This window comes from Magnusiomyces paraingens (genome assembly GCF_902498895.1).
Source record: "Magnusiomyces paraingens strain CBS 517.90 genome assembly, contig: contig4, whole genome shotgun sequence".
NCBI classification, from domain to species: Eukaryota; Fungi; Ascomycota; class Dipodascomycetes; order Dipodascales; family Dipodascaceae; genus Magnusiomyces; species Magnusiomyces paraingens.
In genome coordinates, this window is record NW_022474070.1 from 1292100 (window position 1) to 1313852 (window position 21753).

The window sequence follows — 21753 nt, forward strand, 5'->3', positions numbered from 1 at the left end:
CCCATATTTCTTTTTTTTTTTTCCCCCACCTTCGTGTACCAATTACTTAATTAAATTCCGCTAGAAAATGGGAAATGACCAGACAAGTAGCTCATAGTAGACTTCTCATTGTTGTTCTCCAACTTGGACTTGACCCGGCCATGAATAAAGGCAACATAGTCACGGTATCTATAAGTTTCCGTGCCAGGATCTTCAACAAGAGAAAATGGAAGCTCATAATCACTACCATCGTGGCCCTGGCGAGCAATTTGAATACCCAAAAACTCAAGCCCAGACCGGTTCGCCAAGTATTTGATCAACCTCCGTGCCTTGATAGACACATCGGTGTCAATCTCTGGCAGAGTGTTGAGACTTGGATTCAATGTTTCAAGCGATGTAACCTCCTCGCCAAACAAGTCGGTGAGCAGCGCAGGTGAAACTTGTCTGTGGATCCAAAGCAAAACGCTCACACCATTGAAAACAACATAAACTCCACCTGCATCGATATTTTCAGTCGTATTGGAAACATTTGTAGGATAAATAAACTGGCCATCTTCAGCATAAGTGGAATCATTTTCTTGCAAGTTATGCAACCCCATTATTCGTGGGTACAAAAACACAGAAAGCTCGTCTACAGACATGTCGTTCATAATCCGTGCGGCATGAACACGCAAATCTGGGGTCAACTTCTGGTCTCGGAACGGTCGTGACTTTTGTAAACTCAAAATATATGGTATTATGGTCCGCATCGACATAGGCATGAGAAGCTGCGATGCAGGCAGATTTGAAGCAACCTTTTGTCGGTATGCCGAGAAAATGTCAATCAAGCGGTCGTTGAGTCTCATTCTCAGTTCCTTAAGTGTAAACTCGCCCATACGCGAAAGATTTTCACGAGCCATGATGCCCATGCATGCATCAGCATCGATAAAGTTAACTGCAGCATTGTAATCTGAGGTCACACTGGCAATCACGTTATTAATTCTCACACGTTTTTGACCGTCGCTTGATGTGTAGAGTAAAGCACTTTGAAAGTGGACATCAAGTTTGGGATCAAGCTTGCCATCATATTTGAACATGGCTCCAAATGTCGACCTAGAGTCAACAGTACCCATGGTAGGGTCTTGGTCCCAGTCCTCATGGAAAAAGTTGCCAAAGTATGCTGAAACTTGCAAACCAGTTGAACATCTAATTTTTAAGCTGACTTGCGTACCAATTTCATTCTGAACGCTCCGCGTAAATTCTGAAACAAACTGGTTTTCATCGCGCTCAATGACGTAACGCGGATAGTAATACTCATGTCCACCAGACAATTGACTGACAATACCAACATTAGACAGCTCAATCAAAGCCGTAGGGAAAATGAACAAATCAAGGCCAATGCCAGCAAGAGCAAACTTCTTGCCCATTTCCTTGTGGTATTTATTGTCGGGAATGAAAAGTTCCTTTTCTCTTTCTCCTTGATATTCGGCACCAACACTTCTGACTGCAATAGCACCGGGCCCATATGATGGCAAAGAGCCAAGAATAACAGAAACTTTACCACCAGTCTTTTCAAGTGCTTGGTAAGCAGCTTCAAGAGCAACACCAAAAACTGGTTCAGTAAGAGAGTTATTGCTAAACATACCACTAATTAAATCAAACAGAGACTCGATAACAGCACGAGACTTTTCGGGGTCAACAAAAAGTCCATTCTCAATAGGAACAAATGGATCAGCAAGATCGCTCATGAAATAAGCTTGAGGTTGCTCTAGATTTTCATTGATGTTGTAAAAATGAACGGTTCGGTCAAATGTAGCAATACCAATTCTTGCACCCTTGGGAAATTTCAAAGGCACGGAAGATGAAGGCATAGGATTACCAGCCTCATCCTTTTCAGAAAATCGTTGAATAGCAGCCTGTGCCTCTTCACCTATATTAATCCCAGAGCCATAAAGCGCATTTTTAATTGCCTTGACTGCTGAAAGATGCAGGCCCTTTTGAATTGCTTCCTGGCTGACATCAATCATAAAGAAATAGTTCAATGGACTGGGCTCAACTTTTTGGTCTTTCCAGTATTCCTTGGGAACAGCAATATCATAAGTACCAAAAGCTAATTCAGGGCGCTGATGCCAATCGATGCGTCTTCCTGAAGGATCGACAGGTTGAAAGTATTCCGCAGAAACAGGGTTAGAAAATTGACACATATTGCAAATAAAGCTGGTACCACCCTGGTCAAACATCATTGAGGGGTTCATGTAAGTTCTGCATCGTGTACATCTGGGGGGAGGAATGTCTTGACTAAAGTCGGCAACCGTAACACCTCCCTTTTCATACTCTTTGTTGGAAAATGGAGCAAATGGACGAAGAATAAGACCTAATGGAAGCTTGAGACTAGATCTAAGAGCTTCTGTGGTGGGAACATTATACATTGTGAGTCGAGTATACTGAGGACCTGAAAGACCCTGATCAGCAACATTGTAATCGGTACCAGCCGCAGGAGGGCAGGCATTTTCAAAAGTCTTGAACAAATGATCAGGTGGAAGTTTTTGACTAGCAGATGCTCTTTCGGTGTTCATTTTGGGAATACCATCAGCACCAGTATAATAAACTTGCCCCTGGCCCTGAGCACCAGTCTGATTTAAATTTCTAGAAGACAGCCCAGAACCCGGCTGAGGACCTGTAGGGAAACCAGCAGGCTGAGAAGCTTGTTGAAAAGATGACTGAAATCCAACAGGCTGCTGCTGCTGCTGTTGGGGTTGACCAAATTGAGAATATTGGGGTTGAATGAAACCTGCTGGCGATGATTGGGGTTGTTGAAAACCGGGCTGTTGGGGTTGGGGAAGTATGGAAGCAGCAGCATTAGGGTCAGCCTGGAAAGGCGAGCCTACTGGCCTGATTCCAGCACCATAAGCTGGAGCTTCGGGTTGAGAATTGATATTGTGGTAAACACGAGCAGGTCGTTTATGTCTGCCAGCATAGCGGGGCTCTGACACGTTAAGAGTATCGATACCCTGAGTAAGCCCTGAGACAGGGTCTGGAGTTTGTGGATTAGAAGGATATCCCTCCATTTTCTCTAATATCACAGCTTTTCAAGCAAAAGAACAAGAAAGGGGGTAAATGGTTTATAAAGAGTGAAATAAAAAATATATTTAAAAAAAAAAAGTTTGGTGGAGTGTCAAGGGATGGCGATATACAGTGAGCGTGTGTGTTCCTGAGATCAACCAGAGGCTTATTTTGAAATTTTTGTGCGTGTTGTCCTTTTGGATATTATTTTCCAGTGGTGATATGATGTGTTATTACAGCAATGAAATTACAAGTGAAATTATTTAAGGCCGGGTAACTAGAAATAGCAAACGGTGGCACGGCCATCACTTTTGTTTACTTTTTTGCTCTTTTTACTTTAATTTGATCGGTCTGCCCAAATAGCAACTATGGGTGTTCAAGGTAAGAAAGAAACAGGTTTTTGATATGTAAAGACAAATACTAATATCTTTAGGTCTTTTGGGCATCCTTAAATCAGCAAGTCTTGAAACTAATATTAGCCAATACAAGGGGAAAACAGTTGGTATAGATGGTTATGCATGGCTCCATCGCGGTGCCATTTCATGTGCGCGAGACTTAGCTACAGGCAAATATACAACACGGTATTTATAATTCGAATTTTTTTTTTAAAAAATTTACTGACAAAAAAAAATAGACACATAGATTTTTTTATTCGTCGCTTAAGAACACTAATTATAAATGGAGTAACACCGTTTGTAGTATTTGATGGCGATTATTTGCCAACTAAAGGTAGAATAGAAAAGTCTCGTGAAAGGTTAGTGATTTCTTTATTTTCATTTTTTTTTTTTTTGAAAATGAAAACAATTTAGATTTAACCTATTTGTAATAGTTCTCGAGCTGAATGTTTGGAACAAGGCATTATTTTGCTTAGACGTGGACAGTCTCAAGAAGCAGAAAAATTCTTTCAAAAAGCGGTCGACATTACCCCAGAGATTGTGGCGCAAGTCATTGAGATTTTAAGGCGAGAAAGCATTCAATATGTTGTGGCTCCTTACGAGGCTGATGCTCAACTAGTCTATTTAGAAAAAATAGGCATCATTTCAGCAATTATCTCTGAAGACTCAGATTTACTTGTTTTTGGCGCACGCGTTTTGCTAACTAAAATGGATGAGCAAGGAAAGTGTGTTTCGGTTGAGCGTAAAAACTTTAAAAATTGCAAAGAATTGGTTCTTGCTGACCTTACAGATTCCCAGTTTCGTGCCATGGCTCTATTTTCTGGCTGTGATTATTCAAACGGTATCCCTCAAATAGGATTGAAAAAGGCCCATTATTATATTCGAAAATACACAACAGCAGAAAGAGCTTTGAGATGCTTGAGATGCGATGGATATGACATACCGGCAAACTTTGAAAAAGAGTTTGAGCAGGGAGATACTACATTTCAATACCAACGAGTATATTCAATTTCTGAAAAAAAACTTGTTCATTTAAACGACCCGCCTATGAAACTAAGTCCTGAAGCCGAAATATATGTTGGTCAAATGGTTGAAGATGAAATATGTCAAGGTGTGGCATCCGGTAATTTAAATCCCTTCACCAAAAAGTCCATTAAACAATCTATATTGCATAAGACCCCAAAGCTTGCTTCTTTAAATTCTTCTACCACTACCACTACCACTACCACTACTTCTTGGGCTATACCAGCAACTAATAATAGGGTCTCCATACCAACAACTGCATCCAATAATACTAAAATTACTGAATTTTTTACACCATTGAAACAAAATAAAGTAAATCTAGCCAAACATGCATCAACTTCATATACACCTAAAATCAGTAGTCGACCAGCAGTTCGTAGTAATAACAATGAAACCACTCAACCTTCAAAAACACCAGAAACAGTTCAAAAATCATTAGTTCGAAGAAGAATTGACAGGTTTATGGGTCCAGCAGATAAAAATAGCATTGCATCATCTGCATCTTCCCAAGCAACTATTACTGATCCTATATCATCAACTGCATTTGAGACGACTTTAGGTAATACTGAAGAGAAAACCGAGTCAATAATTCAAAAAAGTCAAGCTGTCAGCAAGTTTTTTTCTTCTGTTCCATCGAGATCAAAAACGGTAGAAGATTCTTCGGAACCAAAAGTTCAAGAAGACAAATTTGTTAGCAATTTTATTTCTTCTGTCACATCGAGATCAACAACTTTGGATGACTCTTTTAAATTCCCATCTGATTCAGATTCCGATGACGACTTTGATACTTACACTGCACCATCACAAAAACCAATTTTCTATACACCCACATCTTCATCTTCATCTACAACTAAAAAAAATTTAAACATTTGGTCTCGTTCTTCTAAAATTATTTTTGAAAAAAAAGAAGACAACAAAATCACTGCTCTTACAACCTCTCAACGAGAAAAGGTGGCAGATCTCCAAAAATTTGCATATTCAACAGCATCATCTACATCGACAGTCACTCGGAGATCCAGTGCTATTCGTTCAAATGTACAAATGGGGGTTTCAACTTCATCCTATGAGACACCTCAGAGCACAAAACCTAAGACTTTTAAAGTAGCGGATCCCCGTGAACTGATTGATCCAGACTCGGACTCTGGTTCTTCTGATGTTGAGACTCCAAAGCACATGCGTGTCAGCCATAATGTAAGTTTGACACGTAAGGATACAAGCAATTGCTCACACCTACAAAGTCCTACTCGGGGAACACCTACGAAAAAAATCAGAGTAACGACTACAACTTCTCGTGCATTATTTACAACTACTGGGACAGCCTCTTGTATGGTCATTGATGTTGACAAAGAGTCTTCACCTACTCCATCTTTAGACTCTTTATCTAGCATCTCAAATAAGTTTTCACAGTTTAGTTATGTCCCAAAGAAATAGCATATATAATAATCATTTACTTTTTTTTTTATACACGCACTCATAATGGTTCTAACAGCTATCCCACGTTTAACTTAATCGAAAAATACTAAATTGTAGTAGTGAGCCGTGAGTTGCTAAGTCAGCCGAAAATGCCGTATTAGTAATCGGAGATAGTGCTGGGACCTGTTTCTTTTTTTTTTTTTTTTTTGCAGCTCCAGCTAATTTATTTTTCTTTACACACACACTTACACTCAAACACGCAACATTTATTGGGATAAAAATTTGCAAATATCAAACACCATTTCAATAAGCACAAAAAAAAAAGGACAGTTGTTTTAAATAGGAGAATCGATATAAATACACACTGAATGGATCGATTATTTTTATTAAAATAAAGCACTTCCAGTGGGCTAGTATATATATTTACATTTACCACTACGCGACGCGCTAAAACCACAGTATTGATTTATATTAATTTAAAACAACCAGTAATACCTTCAAAAACTCATGAGCTCTACACCAGGAAGAGCAGTTTACGGACGCAAAAGCGTTAACAAAACCCGTGTGGGATCTTCTTTTGACCCGGCATACCTACAATCTAAGTCATCATCACCATCTTTATTTTCACCGCAAAGTTATTACTCCAGCACATCGCAGTCAACAGTTCTAAAACCCCCCAGCCCGTTTCAAACCAGCTCATTTAGCGTATTCAACACCCCATCAACTTCAAGACCTACTTATTCTAAGCGACGATTACAAACTGGTGATGGGAGCCGTCTGAATAGTCCGGGTCTTTCCAGTAGGCATAGTCCAACGCCATTAAAATCTCCATCAACAGAGCCAGAAAGCCAAGAAACGTCAAAACAAGATGCTGCATCCTGTGCAGGCACGGAACAACCATCAGCATTTCGAAAATTAATAACTGAAGATGACGAATCGTCTCAACCTATTACAGAGGTAGATTCTATTTCGGAAACGCAGAAATTAATCAGCTCAAAAACGGATGACGAAGAGTCAGCTTCTACAACCAAGGATAATGACATTTTTACTCCATCGGATCTGCCAAATAAAAGCAAGGAAGAAGAAGATATTTTTGCTTTACCAGACCCTCCAAAGCAAAACAAAGAGGAAGAAGATATATTTACACTTCTGGAATCTAGACCAGCCCTTCCAGTACAAAAAAAGACCAACATGCAAAAGGCTTTGGAACGTCGTGCAAAAGCTCAGCAGAGATCAGCTTCGAAAAGACACAGTTTATCGCCTGTGGCGACAGACTTAAAAGATATAAAAAAATCACCTACAATATCTCCTGAAACTAGCAAACCAGTTTTGAGTAAAATTGTGGTTCTTAAAATTCCACAAAAGAAATCTTCAGATCCCACACCAATCACTACGCCAACGAGGATATCATTACCTGTGACGAAATTAACAAAACCTTCTTCTCAATTCCAGCATCCTAAGAATACTACAAAACCCGTCAAATCCTCTCCATTGCGGTCTTTTGAATCACCTCCAAAGCAATCTACGCAAATTGAAAATCGAAGGCGTTCCCTAAGAATATCTTCACAAAGTACTTTCAATTCGGAACCTGATATTAAAATAATTGCCAGCAAACCTGTAATTCGTGCGTCTCCTTCTTCTTCAGACCCAGCCATTTACAGAAAGCGCTCAGCTTCATTAATATCAAATAGTTCTATTGAGTCTGTATCACTCAATTCTAATGATAACAGTCCAAGGCGAATGCTCACTGTCAAAAAAATTAGAACACCTTCTCAGCCAACTTCATTAATATCACCGACAAGAACTTCTATTATTGCAAAAGAGTCTGTACCTGCCACAAAGAAATTGTCTTCAATCGAGCAACAAGCTTGGAGTTTCTTAGATTCAGTTCAGCTATCACCTCCACAAAAGAATAAAAAGCAAAAATTTGCGCAACTTAGCTCTCTTAATTATAATAGTGACTCTGAATCTGAAACCGAGCAACAAAATACTAGCATCATCAAAAATACATCGACCATCTCTTACGACTTCACCAGCGAGACTCAGACTGACGAAGTTAAAGAAAATACTGATGATAGTTCCACTACTCATGATTCCGGATTGTTGACACCAATAAATAGGCTTTCTATTTCTAGAAAACAGTGGTCTACTGTCCGTGCCACTTATAGTGGATCACGACGATACGGATCTGAAAGAAGTTATCTCGCTGATTCCACAACTGGAAACAATGACAATGATGAACTTGGTTTGATAGATCAACTGGCTTACAATAACGATGAAAATTCTTCTAACGAAGAGGAAAATGATGACAACAACGATGATTTTGGTGGAAATCTCAAAACTGTATATGAGCTACGAGCAATCGGAGGAAACACCAAGTTCACAGACGAAGTTCAATATATTTTAGATGGCTTAGGCAATGGTGTTTCTGGTCGAAGAAGCAGCTTGCTGGAACTTGCTGAAAAGTGTATAGATCCAGAGTTTGCGCAAGAGTTTAGAGCGTCAAGCATTCCTGGAGAATTGTTCACTGAAGTTCGAGAAGAAAAAGACGTTATTTCGACTTTTTTGGTTGGGTTTCTTGTTTGTACGCTTGTTTCTGGAGACGCCACCCATGCAGGTCTAGCAGCAGCTTTAGTTCAATCATATGGCATTATTGACGTGTTGATGGATATGGTTGATGACACTGATGATATTTCGCGTGTTGTTTTCCGTCGCCAGATTGGAGCGTCGCGCATTTTTCAGCAACTGTTTCGCGAAACATTGACCAAATTCTATACTGTGTTTGCCGATGATGGAAAAACGCTTGTGTTATCACGGTCTTTGGTAGCGCTTACAGCATTAAGTGCTTTAGAGAAACAAGATGAACGTGTTGAGATATATTTAATTACTCAGCTCTTGCAAAAGAAATTAATCCCTCGATTGCTTTCTTTGGGAGAAACACTTGAAGAAGAATTGCTACCGGTAGCAAAACATGAAGAGTGGAAGATTTCTGAAGAGCAGGCTAAAAATGACACTGAAAAGATGGAAATGGTTCAGGGGTACCTTTCTCAGCTTTATTTGCTGAATATGATTTCTGTTCAAATAGAGTATCTGTCGCAAAATGCCTTTGAAGATATGCTCATCCTTTTTGAGTCTGACTCTAAGTTTTTGTTCCGTCTTCCAGAGTTTATGGACCATTTGTGTACAGTTTGGAAAAACAAAGACAAATACGAAGAATGCAATGTTTACGTGCTTCATTCCATCAAAGGATTAACGATCGAGTGGTTAAAAATTCTCATTTTAGTCACTAGTAACGTTGATTTTAGCCAGATTATGGCAGATCCACATTCGCGGCGGGGCCGGTTTTTTAGTCGTGTATATGACATGAAGTTAGCAGCCAAAATCCTTGACTTTTTAAGTTCATTTATTGAGTTTCGGAAAAACAAGAAATCGGAAAAGGAGCATCACTCGCGCGCAATGCTCGACAAAAACATGGAGCTATTTGCTTGGGGGTTGCTAGTTAACTTGTGCGAAAGCAGCGCTGTTACTAGCTATCTGTTAACGAATTCCGAGACACTTTCCATTCTCAAGATACTTATGGAGCTGGCGTTTGACCAAATGACTCGTCAATCGTCTTTGCAGTCCGAGCCTGAAGAAGGGTTGCAAAGAGGTAGCGGAGTTGGTAACACTAGCCATGGGTTCCATTGCCGCGGGTACCAATTTCTTGTTTTAGGAATTGTAATGACGAAGCAGCGCAATATTGCTCTACACAAGTTCAGCGCTAGTGAGAAAGAGAATGTGCAGAAGGGGTTGCGAGAATTTGAGCAAGGCCTTTCTGCCGAGTGGGGTCGTGGGCTACGTAGCCAAGTGACACATGTGTTGAAGCTGTTTGACGAGGCTACCGAAAAAAGTCTAGTAATTTTATGAACATAAAAAGTTACATGAGGTTTTCTTTTAATAAATAATTTAATTGATAATGTTTAAGGTCCCAGTCTATTAACTTCCCAGGTAGAATCTTCAGGAGTCTCACGGGTGTAGGAGTATCTATCGTGGACACGGTTAGGTCTGCCCTGCCAAAATTCCCACTCAACAGGCTTGATGCGAAGACCTCCCCACTTTGGTGGGCACGGGACAATATCAACATCTTTAAAACGTTCCTGTTGTTCTTTGACACGGTCCTCGAGGTTCTGTCTGTCAGCAACACGAACAGATTGAGGAGACGCCCAAGCACCAATTCGAGAATCCTTTGGTCGAGTGTTGAAGTAAATTTGGGATTCTTCGTTGGTTAAAAATTCGGTAGGACCTTCGACACGGACCTGACGTTCAAGCTGAGGCCAGAAAAAGTTAATTGCAGCATGGGGATTAGAACGGATATCAGAGTTCTTTTTGGAGGTGTCCCAATTGGAGTAAATAACAAGTGAACCGTCTTTATCAAGCTCCTTAAAGAGAACTACACGAGAAGAAACGCGGCCAGACGGCAGACGGGCTGTAGACAGAGTCACAGCTTCGGGAATAGGAATAGTGGGGGTTTCTTGAGCTTCCTTAAACCATTTGAGAAATTGGTCCGAGGGCTCCTTAGCTAAATCAGTTTTGTCAAGAGAAAACTTAGAGTATTGGTGAGTTTTGGGTGCAACTATATGAAAGATGTTAGCTCTTGATAGTCTGACGTTTGTTTGCAATACCGTTCAATACATACAGATGACGGCCTCTTCCTTAGAGGGATCTTCAGTTCGAGTGAAAGCAGCGTGATCAGCCATTTTGAAAAAAAAAAATAAAATAATTGAGAATGAATAATAAGAAAAAAAAGTGTTTTTTGGTCGAATGGTCAAAGATTAAGAGAGAAAGGTTGTTTCAGAGAAAGAAAAAATCTTGAAAATTGTGCGGTGGGTAAGAAAATGGCGAGATTTTGGGCATGGAAAAGTCTGGAGAATTTTTGTGGGTTAGTGTAGATGACTAATTTAGCGCCCATAAAAAATAACCGCCAACCACTCTAATTTTAAGCTGTCGTCTTGGCATTTTTTTTACACTGCCGCCAGTAATAGATATAATCGAATAAAGCACATTTCAGCCTTTCGGACCTCTTTTTATCTCTTATTTTATTAAAAATTGGACACCACGTCCCGGATTGCATCGAATTTGAATATAAGACTCTTTAGACATTTTGTGGTCCCGACAGTTAAAAATGCCAATTGAAAAAGATATCAAGTGTTGGTGCCGTTTATTTTTATTATGCCTTGTGACTCAATGACCCGTTAGTCAACAACAACAAAAAATAATATATTAATTCAGTCATTCCCAACCAGCTACTCGCTACTCATTCAGAAAATAAATATGAAGACCTTCTTAGACTTTTTGGAGCTTCATTTAAACTTTGTGTTTTTTGGTCAGATTGGCCTTCTCACACGTCTTGGATTAGAGTTACTATGTCAGCATCAAGGGCCATTTACTGGCGTTCTTTTTTCAAACTTTTTTGGGTGTCAGTTTATGGGATTCGTGGTTAATTATCGACTTTTGCGAGAACCAGATAAAGATGACTCTGAAAAACTAGCGAAAATACCTAAAAAGGTAGATACTCCCCTTCATAATGCGTTCACTACAGGGTATGCTGGCTCTGTAACGACTTTTTCATCTTTCATTCTAGAGACTTTTACCTATGCGTCCAACATTACTTCCAATCAAAAGATGCCTTACCCAGATTCTGGCTGGGGGATTCCAATGGCAATGGCTTATATTGTAGTTACTGCTGGTGTATCATTCACTGGATTTTATTTTGGAAAACATTTGGCTTATATTGCACAGGATGGCTTATCAGCTGCAACGTTTTTCCCTCCGGCACCAGAAATTACAGATCAGAATCAAATCATCGTGCCTTCCACAAACCCATATCTCCGTAAACGTCACTCGAAACCATTTTTCCCTGGGCTTACAGTTTCACAACTTCTTATTGTTCAGCATACTTTTTCCATCATGGGAGCCCTCTTTCTTGCTGCCACTTTTTCCCTTGCTATTGCAACGACAACTGTTCCCGAACATGTATTTCATTCGTCCCGTCTTTCTCCTCTTTGGAGGTACTACACTTTGGCGCTGATTTTTTCTCCTATTGCTGTCACTTTAAGATACTGGCTCATTCGCCTTTTAAATCCTCTTTTCTTTCTTCGCTCTGACCGCTTTTTTGTCTATAATATTCAGTGCTCTGAAATTGAGCCTCATTCCCTTTCTGCACCTGCAACTATTTTCCCAGTGGGAACTTTCATTTGCAATATTTTTGCAGTCTTGGTTCTTTCATCTCTTGTGCTTGTTCAACGCGGAGCTTCTCCTTCTTCACCTATAGGTGAAAAGCTTCCAATTGGTGGTGTTGTTCATGGTGCTGTTCGCTGCGATGTAGTACGTGCCCTTGCGGATGGATTTTGTGGCTCTCTTAGCACTATATCGACCTTTGTAAATGAGCTCATGGGAATGAACGTTATGCGAGCATACATATATGGTACTATTTCTGTATCCGTTGGACTTGCTTCTGTAGTTTTGATTTTGGGTTCCTACATTTGGACAAATGGCATGGCAAACGCATGTTTTCAATAGATTTATTTAGACGTTTTCTTTTTGTTATTTCATCTTATCGTTGTTAATATTTAATTCAATAATTAATCATTTAATATTATTTAATAAATTTTAAGCTTAAATTTATAAACTTCCCCCATAGTTGATTGCTTGTGATTTTAACTGCTTTTGATTTTGACAGCAAAAGTCGAATTATAGTATTTTGTTTAGTTCAACTAGATTTACTTAGCATAACTTAACGTTATGATTTGATCATCTCAGTTAAGTATATAAGTTAAAGCAGCGCTTCTTTTGGAAGTTGTAGCTAGCTTTGTTATTTTAACAATGATAAATTATTTTCAAAGCATGTAAACAATTCAATTAATTAATTGAATTTAAACAAATTATTATTTGTTTTTAAATAAAAATACCGTCTGTTTTTTGTATGTTTTATTCAAGGGTAACGTAGTTAATTAACATTAGTATAAATGCCACCTTTTGCTATTGCCTAATGTTGGGACTTGCTGTATTTCAGGTGTAGCTTTTCGGTACAGATTGTTCGGGACTGTGAAATTTAGGTGGCACTGAAAACGGAGATTTGATTCCAATTTACAAGGAACAAAAACCATATCTGCTGGTCCCAAACCAGCCTGGCTAATTTCCATTACTCTTTACAGATACTCGTGTTTTTCTTAATCCCTTCTGACAGAAATACTACCCACAATACATGTAAATTGGACTGAATTGAAGAATTTACTCTCCAGTTTGCCCAGGTTTCCTAAAGGTTTAGTTATAGTGTATACTCTTATCAAATTTCTTAAATAAAAACAGGCATCCGTTCTTTTGTTTGTTTGCTTGTCTTTATTCAAGAGTTATAGAATCATATAAATATCAGCATCTGCACTATCCTTTTAGTTTTTTTTCTATGTTTTTTTTTTTTTTTTTTTTTTTTTTTTTTGTTTTCATGATAAACTTTTATTTTAATTTCAACATTGCATTTCCAACACCCCGAAAATAATTTCTGATGTTAGATTATGAGGAACAGGGAGTCAAAAACCAAACCTTCCCAAATTATCTCCACTTGTCTTCATCAACGCTGTAATTGTATTTCTTAATTCCTTTAAACATCGATAAAGCTTACAATTTCTTGGGAGCCAATCAAACTGTTTAAGAGAGTTGATATGTCCATCCTTGAAAATATCTGTTTCAATCCTTTTCTTTCATCTTCAAGCAAGGGACACTTTACTAAAATTGGTCTAACTGTTTCCAGCTCTCGACATTTGCAGTTGTAACTATCCTTTTTTTAATTCCAAACCCTTTGAACCATGAACAGAATTTGCCAAAACCTGTTTAAAATTAATTAATAACACTTAAAATACACTGGTTTGTTTGTTTGTTTTTATTCAAGGGTTATAGAACTATATAACATCAGCATCTGCGCTATCCTTTTATTGTCTGACTATGTGACTTGCCGGTTTTCATTTGTACCTTTTTAGTACTGGTGGTTTCTGTTCTGTGCGTCTCCGGTAGCCCGGAAGATGGGCCCTGATGCCAGCTTACGAGGAACAGGGAGAACCAGTCTGTCGGTCCCAAAACCTTCCCAACCCATTTCCACTTATCTTCACGGACGCCCATGTATTTCTTAATCTCTTCCGTCAGAGATACGGCCCGCAATCACCTGCAGGCTATTTAGACTGTACGGAAGAGTCGGCATTCCTGTAACCAGGGTAGCCTATGGTTTTTCAGTCTAGGTGTATACTCCCGTACACATCCTCAGGAAAAGGGGGTATTCTGGGAATCGAACCCAGTATCTTCCGCTTTCGAGCGAATGTGTTACCCTTTACACCATCCAGACCTTTCCCCTATTATAAAAATTGTTTGTTTGTTTGTTTGTTTTTATTCTAAAAATTGTTTGTTTGTTTGTTTGTTTTTATTCAAGGGTTATAGAATTGGGGAAAGGGCTGGATGGTGTAAAGGATAACACGTTCGCTCGATAGCGGAAGATACTGGGTTCGATTCCCAGAATACCCCCTTTTCCTGAGGATGTGTACGGGAGTATACACCTAGACTGAAAAACCATAGGCTACCCTGGTTACAGGAATGCCGACTCTTCCGTACAGTCTAAATAGCCTGCAGGTGATTGCGGGCCGTATCTCTGACGGAAGAGATTAAGAAATACATGGGCGTCCGTGAAGATAAGTGGAAATGGGTTGGGAAGGTTTTGGGACCGACAGACTGGTTCTCCCTGTTCCTCGTAAGCTGGCATCAGGGCCCATCTTCCGGGCTACCGGAGACGCACAGAACAGAAACCACCAGTACTAAAAAGGTACAAATGAAAACCGGCAAGTCACATAGTCAGACAATAAAAGGATAGCGCAGATGCTGATGTTATATAGTTCTATAACCCTTGTTTGTTTGTTTGTTTGTTTTTATTCAAGGGTTATAGAATTATATAACATCAGCATCTGCGCTATCCTTCTTGTCCATACTATATATTTTTTCATTTTGATAATAAACTTTTAATTTTGGCTTCAACATTGCATCTCCAACAGCCCGAAAATAAGTCCTGATGCCAGCTTACGAGGAACAGGGGGTTAAAATAACCAAACCTTCCCAACCTATCTCCACTTGTCTTCATCAACGCTGTAATTGTATTTCTTAATCCCTCCAAGCAGAGATAAAGCTTACAATCTCTTGTAAGCCAGTTAAACTGTTTAAGAGAGTCGACATGTCCATCTCTGGAGATATCCGTTTCAGTCCTTTTCTTTCCTCTTCAAGCAAAGGACACTCAACTAAAATGTGATGAACTGTTTCCAGCTCTCCACATTTGCAGTTGTAACTATCCTTTTCAATTCCAAACTTTTTAAACCATGCGCCAAAGTTGCCATGGCCTGTGCGAAACTGAGTAATATTACTCAAGATCCTTCGACTATCTTTCTTCATGATCACTCCCGTAACCATTTTGGAAAGATTATCAGTACATTTCGACTCCACTGTGATATTATGATACCACAGATCCTTACTGCTGTTCCAATACATTTCTTGCCATTCTTCCATTGCTTGTTTTTTCAAAATTCCAATCGTCTGATTTTGTTGTTGTTTCAGTGTAAGAGGTTCAACCCTCTTGCATTTTCGTTTTCATCCTTTTTAATCATATAGTCTCTATCATCTTTCGCCAACATGTAAAGCGTGGTTAGCTTTGCAATTGGAGATTTCTCAATCAATGTTAACAAATGACCATTAATAGGATTAGTTTTGCTAATATTTAGGTGTAAACGAATAGCTTTTCGTGCCACCATAAATTTTAGCCTAATACTATATGGCATAATACCAGCTTCCTTTTGTAGTACCGCAATAGGAGTTGTGCGATAAGCACCAACAATTCTTCTTAAAGCCATATTCTGCATTACTTCCAACTTGTGGATTTCTCCTTTCAAAATTTTGTGATGCCAAATTTCTAAGCCATATTCGACAATTGGTCTCACGCAAGCAATATACAGTGATCTGACTGCAGACCCTCGCATACCTTTTTGCACGCCACCAAGATGCCAAATAGCACCAACAGCTTTTCTTGCTTTATTGATTTTATTCAAAATATGAGATTTAAAATCAAGCAGATTGTTCAAAGTAATTCCAAGCAATTTAACTTCCTTCTGGGGTTCACGAAGTTCTCCATTAGGTAAAGTAAGTTGCACTTTCTCATCTTTAGGTTTCACATTTTTTGTAAAATGAATAAAACCCAATTTATCACCCAAATCAATTTTGGTCATTCTTGATTTAGCCCAATTACAACATTTTTCTAATATGTTGCTTAAGCTTTTGGTATTTTCTTCAATTTTACCTTCAACGGTAATAGTCACATCATCAATAAAGCCAAAAGGAGTTCCACCCCATTCTTTAATGGCATGATACATTGGTGTGGAATATATCAAAAAAGTAGTGGTGAAATAGGTGAGCCTTGCGGAATTCCAGTACTAATTTTTGCACTGATCCTTTCTTCGGTCCATGAGCATACTAGCTTCTCTTTCACTTACAAATTGGTACGTCCAGTTTATAAGTGCTTTGGGTAGTTTTCATATCCTCCATTGTGTCTGCCAATATATTTCTGTTAACATTATCAAAAGCTCCTTGAATATCAATGAGCATAGCTGAAATTTTTTCTTTACTAGTTTCAATTCTTTGGACAAGTTCCAAAACAGCATCAGTAGCACAATAACCTTGTCTTCCCCATATTGCTCTGGTGGAAGTAAGTGTGTTGTAAGCTTGGTCATTCTTTTTGTATAATTTTTTCCAGTACTTTAGATGGAATCTTAAGTAAGGAAATTGGTCGGTATGCTCTTGGCTTTGAATAGTCAGGTTTCTTAGGTTTAGGTATAACAACAATAATGCCATGTCTCCAGACTTTTGGGTGGTATCCAAACTTTACACAAGCTTGGAGAAGCTTGAAAAACCTTTCCTTAAAGTCTTTATTTAGCCATGCCATCTTTAAAACTTTGCCAGTAATTCCATCGTCTCCTGGAGCTTTATCATTTGGGGTATCAGCCAATGCAGAGTCAACTTCATCAAACTCTAATTTTGGCCATCGAGAATCGTCATCAATTTCAAACTCTCTATCAAGACCATGATCAATTTCAGGTAGAAGTGCCTTCCATATTTCATGTCTTTTTTCGTCAACAGTAGTAGTGAGAGTTCCATCTTCTTTTCTAATTTGTGGTATAATGGTATCATTGCTTTTTGGATTAATATACTTCAAAATCTTCCAAATGTCATTTCCTTCTAAACTAGACAAATATTTATTCCATTGCTCAGTACTTGCCTCACGCAAACTGTGGTCAAAAATTTTTCTAGCTTTTTTCGCCTCTTCAATTTTTTGTCGTTTCAAAGCCAAAGAAGGTTGCCTTTGACGGGCTTCCCTCTTAGCTTCTAGCGCTTTTTCTAACTTCTCCCTTAATTCTTGATTCCAATAGCGTTTGGACTTTTTCATCACCTTAACTTCCTTCATCGACTTTGCCATTGCTCTTTTTACAACCTCCTCAAGAACTTTAGCTTGGTCATCAATTTGGTCAGTTGATTTTAGAGTTTTGTTATGCACATTAAAATCTTTAATGGCAGAAGAAAGCTCCTTGTCAAACTTTTCCCAATCTGCATTCTTAATATTCAATCTCTTCACCGAAGTAAAAACTTCATCCCCGTTTTTACTCTGAGACATATAGATGTCCCACTCCACAATTGAGTGATCACTTAGTGTATTTTCATCCACTCCACTAAATGAAATTCTATGAAGTAAGTCCACTGAGCCATAAACCAAATCAATATTGGTTCTATTGTTGTATGTTTTTTGATTTCTTGGAGTAATTAACATCATATCATTTTCATGTAGCCACTCAACAACTTCATCTGCTTCCGTATTCGGACCTGCCCTTGACTCCCATTCCTTGTGATGTAAGTTATAATCACCTGCAATGACAATCTTTGAGTATTGTTCCTTGATCTCCCGTTTGAGAAACTCAAAAACCGGTGGCTCAGGGTATTTCTTGGATGGTTTCGGTTGATTATAGACATTGACAATTGTAATGTCTTTAACCAAAATGGTAACCATATCTCGATTTGTAAACTTTTCAATTTTAGTAGTTAATGCTCGTAAGTCAGAGTTAGACCTAATGTAAGTAATTGCTCTGCATTTATTTTTTTTTTTCAGTTTCTGTAAAGATTGGGATCCAATCTTTATGTTTAATGGGCCCATAGTTGTTAAAGTAAGGTTCTTGTAATAACAAGATATCAGGTTCTTTTTATCTAAGATAGTTTCAGTAATAGATTTCGATTTATGACAATTGAGTTGGAATACTTTATAATTCATTGGATGTATTAGAATTGTTTTCGTTTTCTTCCTCATTGGATTCATCTAGTTCTTCAATATTTGTTTCTTTCATCGGTTCATCTTGTGAGTCGTCAGTGGAAACAGGATGGGCCTCATTATCCTTTTGTCTGATTCATTTTTCAATAATCGTATCTTATTACGCATAGCTTGGAGTTCTTCAGGAGTTTTTTTCTGCTAATAAAAGGTCTAACTTTAACTTTTGTGTACTGGATAATAAGATTATCAGCACACTTCGCATAGTCTTGGGCATTTCTGAATGAAACCAATGCTGTTTGGGTAAATTGGTTTCTGCTAATGATTTTGGGTTCGGTATTCAAAACAATATGGTAATCATTAAAATTGTAGAGAGTTTCTTTCAAGTCTTCAATCGATGCCGTATTAGGTATTTCCTGAAGTACAGCCTTGTACCAAGAATCTGTGTCAAGCACTGAATAAGTAGGGTCAACTTTGGGGATCCATTCTGCAGCTTTATCAGCAAAATCTTTGTCATTAAGTTGAACATATAAATGCCCTTTGACAGTATAGCCTATTTCCTGAGCCACCGGCTTTTGTGCAACCGCATCAATTTTCTTTCCAATCGCAGGGATATTAACTCTTTTCATGGTATCTGGAATTCTTATGCACACTCTAAAAGTGGGTTTGTCTTCATCAACTTTAGTTTCACGGTGTTGTTTTTGAGCCTTCATAATGTCTTTCAACTTTGGAGTTGCTCCATTTGGAGTTTTAGGGGTCAAAGCAAATGGCAAAGTGTCGACTTTTCTTACCGCGCTCTTGATTTCCTTTTTTGCGTAGCTAAGTTCTTTGGTAGTTAAATCAGCCTTAGTTGAAATAGTTCCAACTTTGTATTCCATATTATCAACTCTTTTCTCAAGATTGTTGGTCATTTCTTTGAATTCCTTGATTTCAGTGTCGATAATTCTTTTGTTTCTTGCTTTTTCTTGAGACAAATCTAGAAGAGTCATCTTAGCTATTTCATCAGCTTTATGTTTCACTTTATCGCAATGATCCTTATTATCTTTAACTTCCTTTTTGAGTTTTTCAAACATCACATGTTTAACTTCTGTGTGAACCTGATTGTTTCTTAAAACATCAAGTTCTGAGCGAAGAGAATTCACTTGTCCTTCTGAAGCTTTAAGCTTTTCGGTCAAAGCAATGAGTTGTTTAGCTAACTCATTGTTTTTAAGTTCAAGATTTTGAAATTTTATTTCCCAATCTTCAATTGTAATACTCAAGTCTTCTTTAACAATAGACAATTCAACCAGAAATACATCCTTAAGTTTTAAGATGTATTCCCAGGCTTCAGAATTATCACCAAATGGATTTGCATCCGGCATGAGAACATCCATGTCACGTGATGGTGTTGCGTCAATTTCAACATCACCACCATCTGGTGAAGAGTCAAAGGTAGGGTTCAAGGTTGGACCAACATTCACAATAGGGGTTTCAACGGGGGTTTCGTGGTTTGAAGAAGCGTTATGCTTATCATTCGATTCAAGCTTTTTGTGGATAGTTTCAATTTTTTTATGGGAGTCTGGTTTTTCATTATTTTTTTGGATTTTTGTCGAGGGTTTGATGTGATGAGCTTCATGAGAATGAGGTCCTCTGGAATGAGAACTTTCTTTCTCCTTCAGTTCAACAGCAATAATTTTTTGCATATCATTAATATTAGTCTGTTCATTATTATTGTCGGTATAATTATTGTCGGCAGGGGGGTCGCCGCCACTAAACGTGGTTTGGTTGTTGTTGGGGGGGTCTGACATTTTTTAAGGCCCGTATTTATTATAAAAATTTTAACTTTTTTTACTAACATAAATCTTATCCTTTGTTTTATATTGGCATTTTAGAAATATTTTAATATGAATTTATTTGGGCGTCTGGTGTAGTTGGCTATCACGTTCGCTTAGCATGCGAAAGGTCCCCGGTTCAACTCCGGTGTCGTCCAGGATTTACTTTTTTGTGTTATCTTTAATTTTTGACAATTAATAGAATTCTAATACCCTTCTAAGGTTTCTTTATGGCCTGGAGTTCAATATGAGGAAAAAAATAAAAATTTTAAATAACTTATTTTAGATTTTTTTTTTATAATTTTTTATGTGGTAAGTTCAAGATTGTGGAGAGGTGTGTAAAGCATGGCACTGCTTAAAATAGCGATTAACGATATATCGATATATCGATATATCGATATAGGTTACCTAGAGGAATAATTCCTCTGGAACATTTAATAAATAGTAAATTGATTGATTCATTGATTGAATTTGGTGCAACTAATTATTAATTAACAATTACCTCGATATTTCAAAGTTTGGCAATCTATTAAGGCCAAATAGTCTAAACCATTTAATATCTATGGCAATTTTCATAGTATTAACTGACTGACATATTATTTTAAATATCATGATATTCTTTGAGCATTTAGTAAAGAACTCCAAACTGACGCGTTGAATAATATCCTAGATGAGAGAAGAGATACCTTCGAGAAATTGGTTATAAGGCATCGATATTCTTCCAGTCATGGAGCTATCAAGGCTTTTAAATATTAATGTCATCCTTTGCAGGTTTAAACATGACTGTACAAAGCTATCAAAACTCATAACTGGAGCTGTATAGCTTCTTGAATGCTGCTGAATAATATTACCTGGAATGTGCTTCCAAAAGTAATATTCGAAAAAGCTACGGCTCAATGAAAACCCCATTTCCTGTAGACCTTCGTAGTATCTGTCAAACGAAAGACCACCAAGACCACTAGAATCGAGATTGTAAAAGATTTTCTGAAAATGCAATAGCCGTCTCCAGAGACTTAGAAACTCCGAAAAGTCGATTCCATGATTTCGGTCTTCGTCACATACTCGGAACATAACACGTACTGTTTCTGAGTTAAATGTATCAGCATCAAAAAAATTTAAAGCTTTTTGAAGCTGAGAATTTTCAACAATGTAGGAGTTTGCTATAATTACAGGTAAAAGTTAACAGACATTAATCGCATTAAAAAGCTTGTCAACTTACTAAATCTTGTTACATCTTGAAAAATAATCAGAATGTTTTTGCCATTAATTCCTACTGGTAACGGCCCGTCAAAGTATGGATTTGGAGTTGTAGTACCTGGCATGGGCACTTCCAAGTATTGATTTCCATTCATAATCAGCAAAATCCGGGAGCATCTCCCAAGTATGGAAAGTAGAAATAGGGATTTGGAAGAGAAGCAGCGCTTGTAGGGGGAAGAAGATATACCTCTTGCATGTCAGATCGAAGTTGTTGGCCAAAAAGAACCCGTTAAAGTCACGTGTATACTTTAGTCGGTAAATTTAGAAAATTAATGTAAACTCGACTTTATAAAAATCAATTTATCTTACACTGTTGAAAATATGTGGGAGGGAAATGGGAAATGCCCCTAACAAAATGGTCGATTTCTTATAAATCTGCCAGAAAATTTGATTTTTATCTCCTCCTTGTCCTAATTCGATCATAAAAAATTACCATCTTGGGAATTCTTTGATAATCATCAACACA

The 21753-nt window shown here is 38.0% G+C and overlaps 8 protein-coding genes across 8 annotated transcripts; 3 read left to right on the plus strand and 5 right to left on the minus strand.

The window, feature by feature from the left end:
• Positions 1-50: 50 nt before the first annotated feature.
• Positions 51-3026, minus strand: SAPINGB_P005188 (uncharacterized protein; the record flags this gene model as incomplete). The annotated part of the gene is made up of 1 exon (XM_031999903.1): positions 51-3026. One exon carries the CDS (start codon positions 3024-3026, stop codon positions 51-53), a length of 2976 nt encoding a protein of 991 aa, XP_031855794.1.
• Positions 3027-3389: 363 nt separating this feature from the next.
• Positions 3390-5870, plus strand: SAPINGB_P005189 (uncharacterized protein; the record flags this gene model as incomplete). Its single annotated transcript, XM_031999904.1, has 4 exons — positions 3390-3402; positions 3455-3602; positions 3755-3775; positions 3851-5870. 4 exons carry the CDS (start codon positions 3390-3392, stop codon positions 5868-5870), a joined length of 2202 nt encoding a protein of 733 aa, XP_031855795.1.
• Positions 5871-6359: 489 nt separating this feature from the next.
• Positions 6360-9758, plus strand: SAPINGB_P005190 (uncharacterized protein; the record flags this gene model as incomplete). Its single annotated transcript, XM_031999905.1, has 1 exon — positions 6360-9758. One exon carries the CDS (start codon positions 6360-6362, stop codon positions 9756-9758), a length of 3399 nt encoding a protein of 1132 aa, XP_031855796.1.
• Positions 9759-9811: 53 nt separating this feature from the next.
• On the minus strand, positions 9812-10588 carry SAPINGB_P005191 (uncharacterized protein; the record flags this gene model as incomplete). The annotated part of the gene is made up of 2 exons (XM_031999906.1): positions 9812-10464; positions 10528-10588. 2 exons carry the CDS (start codon positions 10586-10588, stop codon positions 9812-9814), a joined length of 714 nt encoding a protein of 237 aa, XP_031855797.1.
• A 574-nt stretch (positions 10589-11162) lies between these two features.
• On the plus strand, positions 11163-12410 carry SAPINGB_P005192 (uncharacterized protein; the record flags this gene model as incomplete). Its single annotated transcript, XM_031999907.1, has 1 exon — positions 11163-12410. One exon carries the CDS (start codon positions 11163-11165, stop codon positions 12408-12410), a length of 1248 nt encoding a protein of 415 aa, XP_031855798.1.
• Positions 12411-15469: 3059 nt separating this feature from the next.
• SAPINGB_P005193 (uncharacterized protein) lies at positions 15470-16282 on the minus strand (the record flags this gene model as incomplete). Its single annotated transcript, XM_031999908.1, has 1 exon — positions 15470-16282. The coding sequence occupies one exon, from the start codon at positions 16280-16282 to the stop codon at positions 15470-15472; it is 813 nt and encodes a 270-aa protein (XP_031855799.1).
• A 353-nt stretch (positions 16283-16635) lies between these two features.
• Positions 16636-20006, minus strand: SAPINGB_P005194 (uncharacterized protein; the record flags this gene model as incomplete). Its single annotated transcript, XM_031999909.1, has 2 exons — positions 16636-18043; positions 18478-20006. 2 exons carry the CDS (start codon positions 20004-20006, stop codon positions 16636-16638), a joined length of 2937 nt encoding a protein of 978 aa, XP_031855800.1.
• Positions 20007-20696: 690 nt separating this feature from the next.
• SAPINGB_P005195 (uncharacterized protein) lies at positions 20697-21382 on the minus strand (the record flags this gene model as incomplete). The annotated part of the gene is made up of 2 exons (XM_031999910.1): positions 20697-21190; positions 21250-21382. The coding sequence occupies 2 exons, from the start codon at positions 21380-21382 to the stop codon at positions 20697-20699; spliced, it is 627 nt and encodes a 208-aa protein (XP_031855801.1).
• Between the last annotated feature and the right edge of the window lie 371 nt (positions 21383-21753).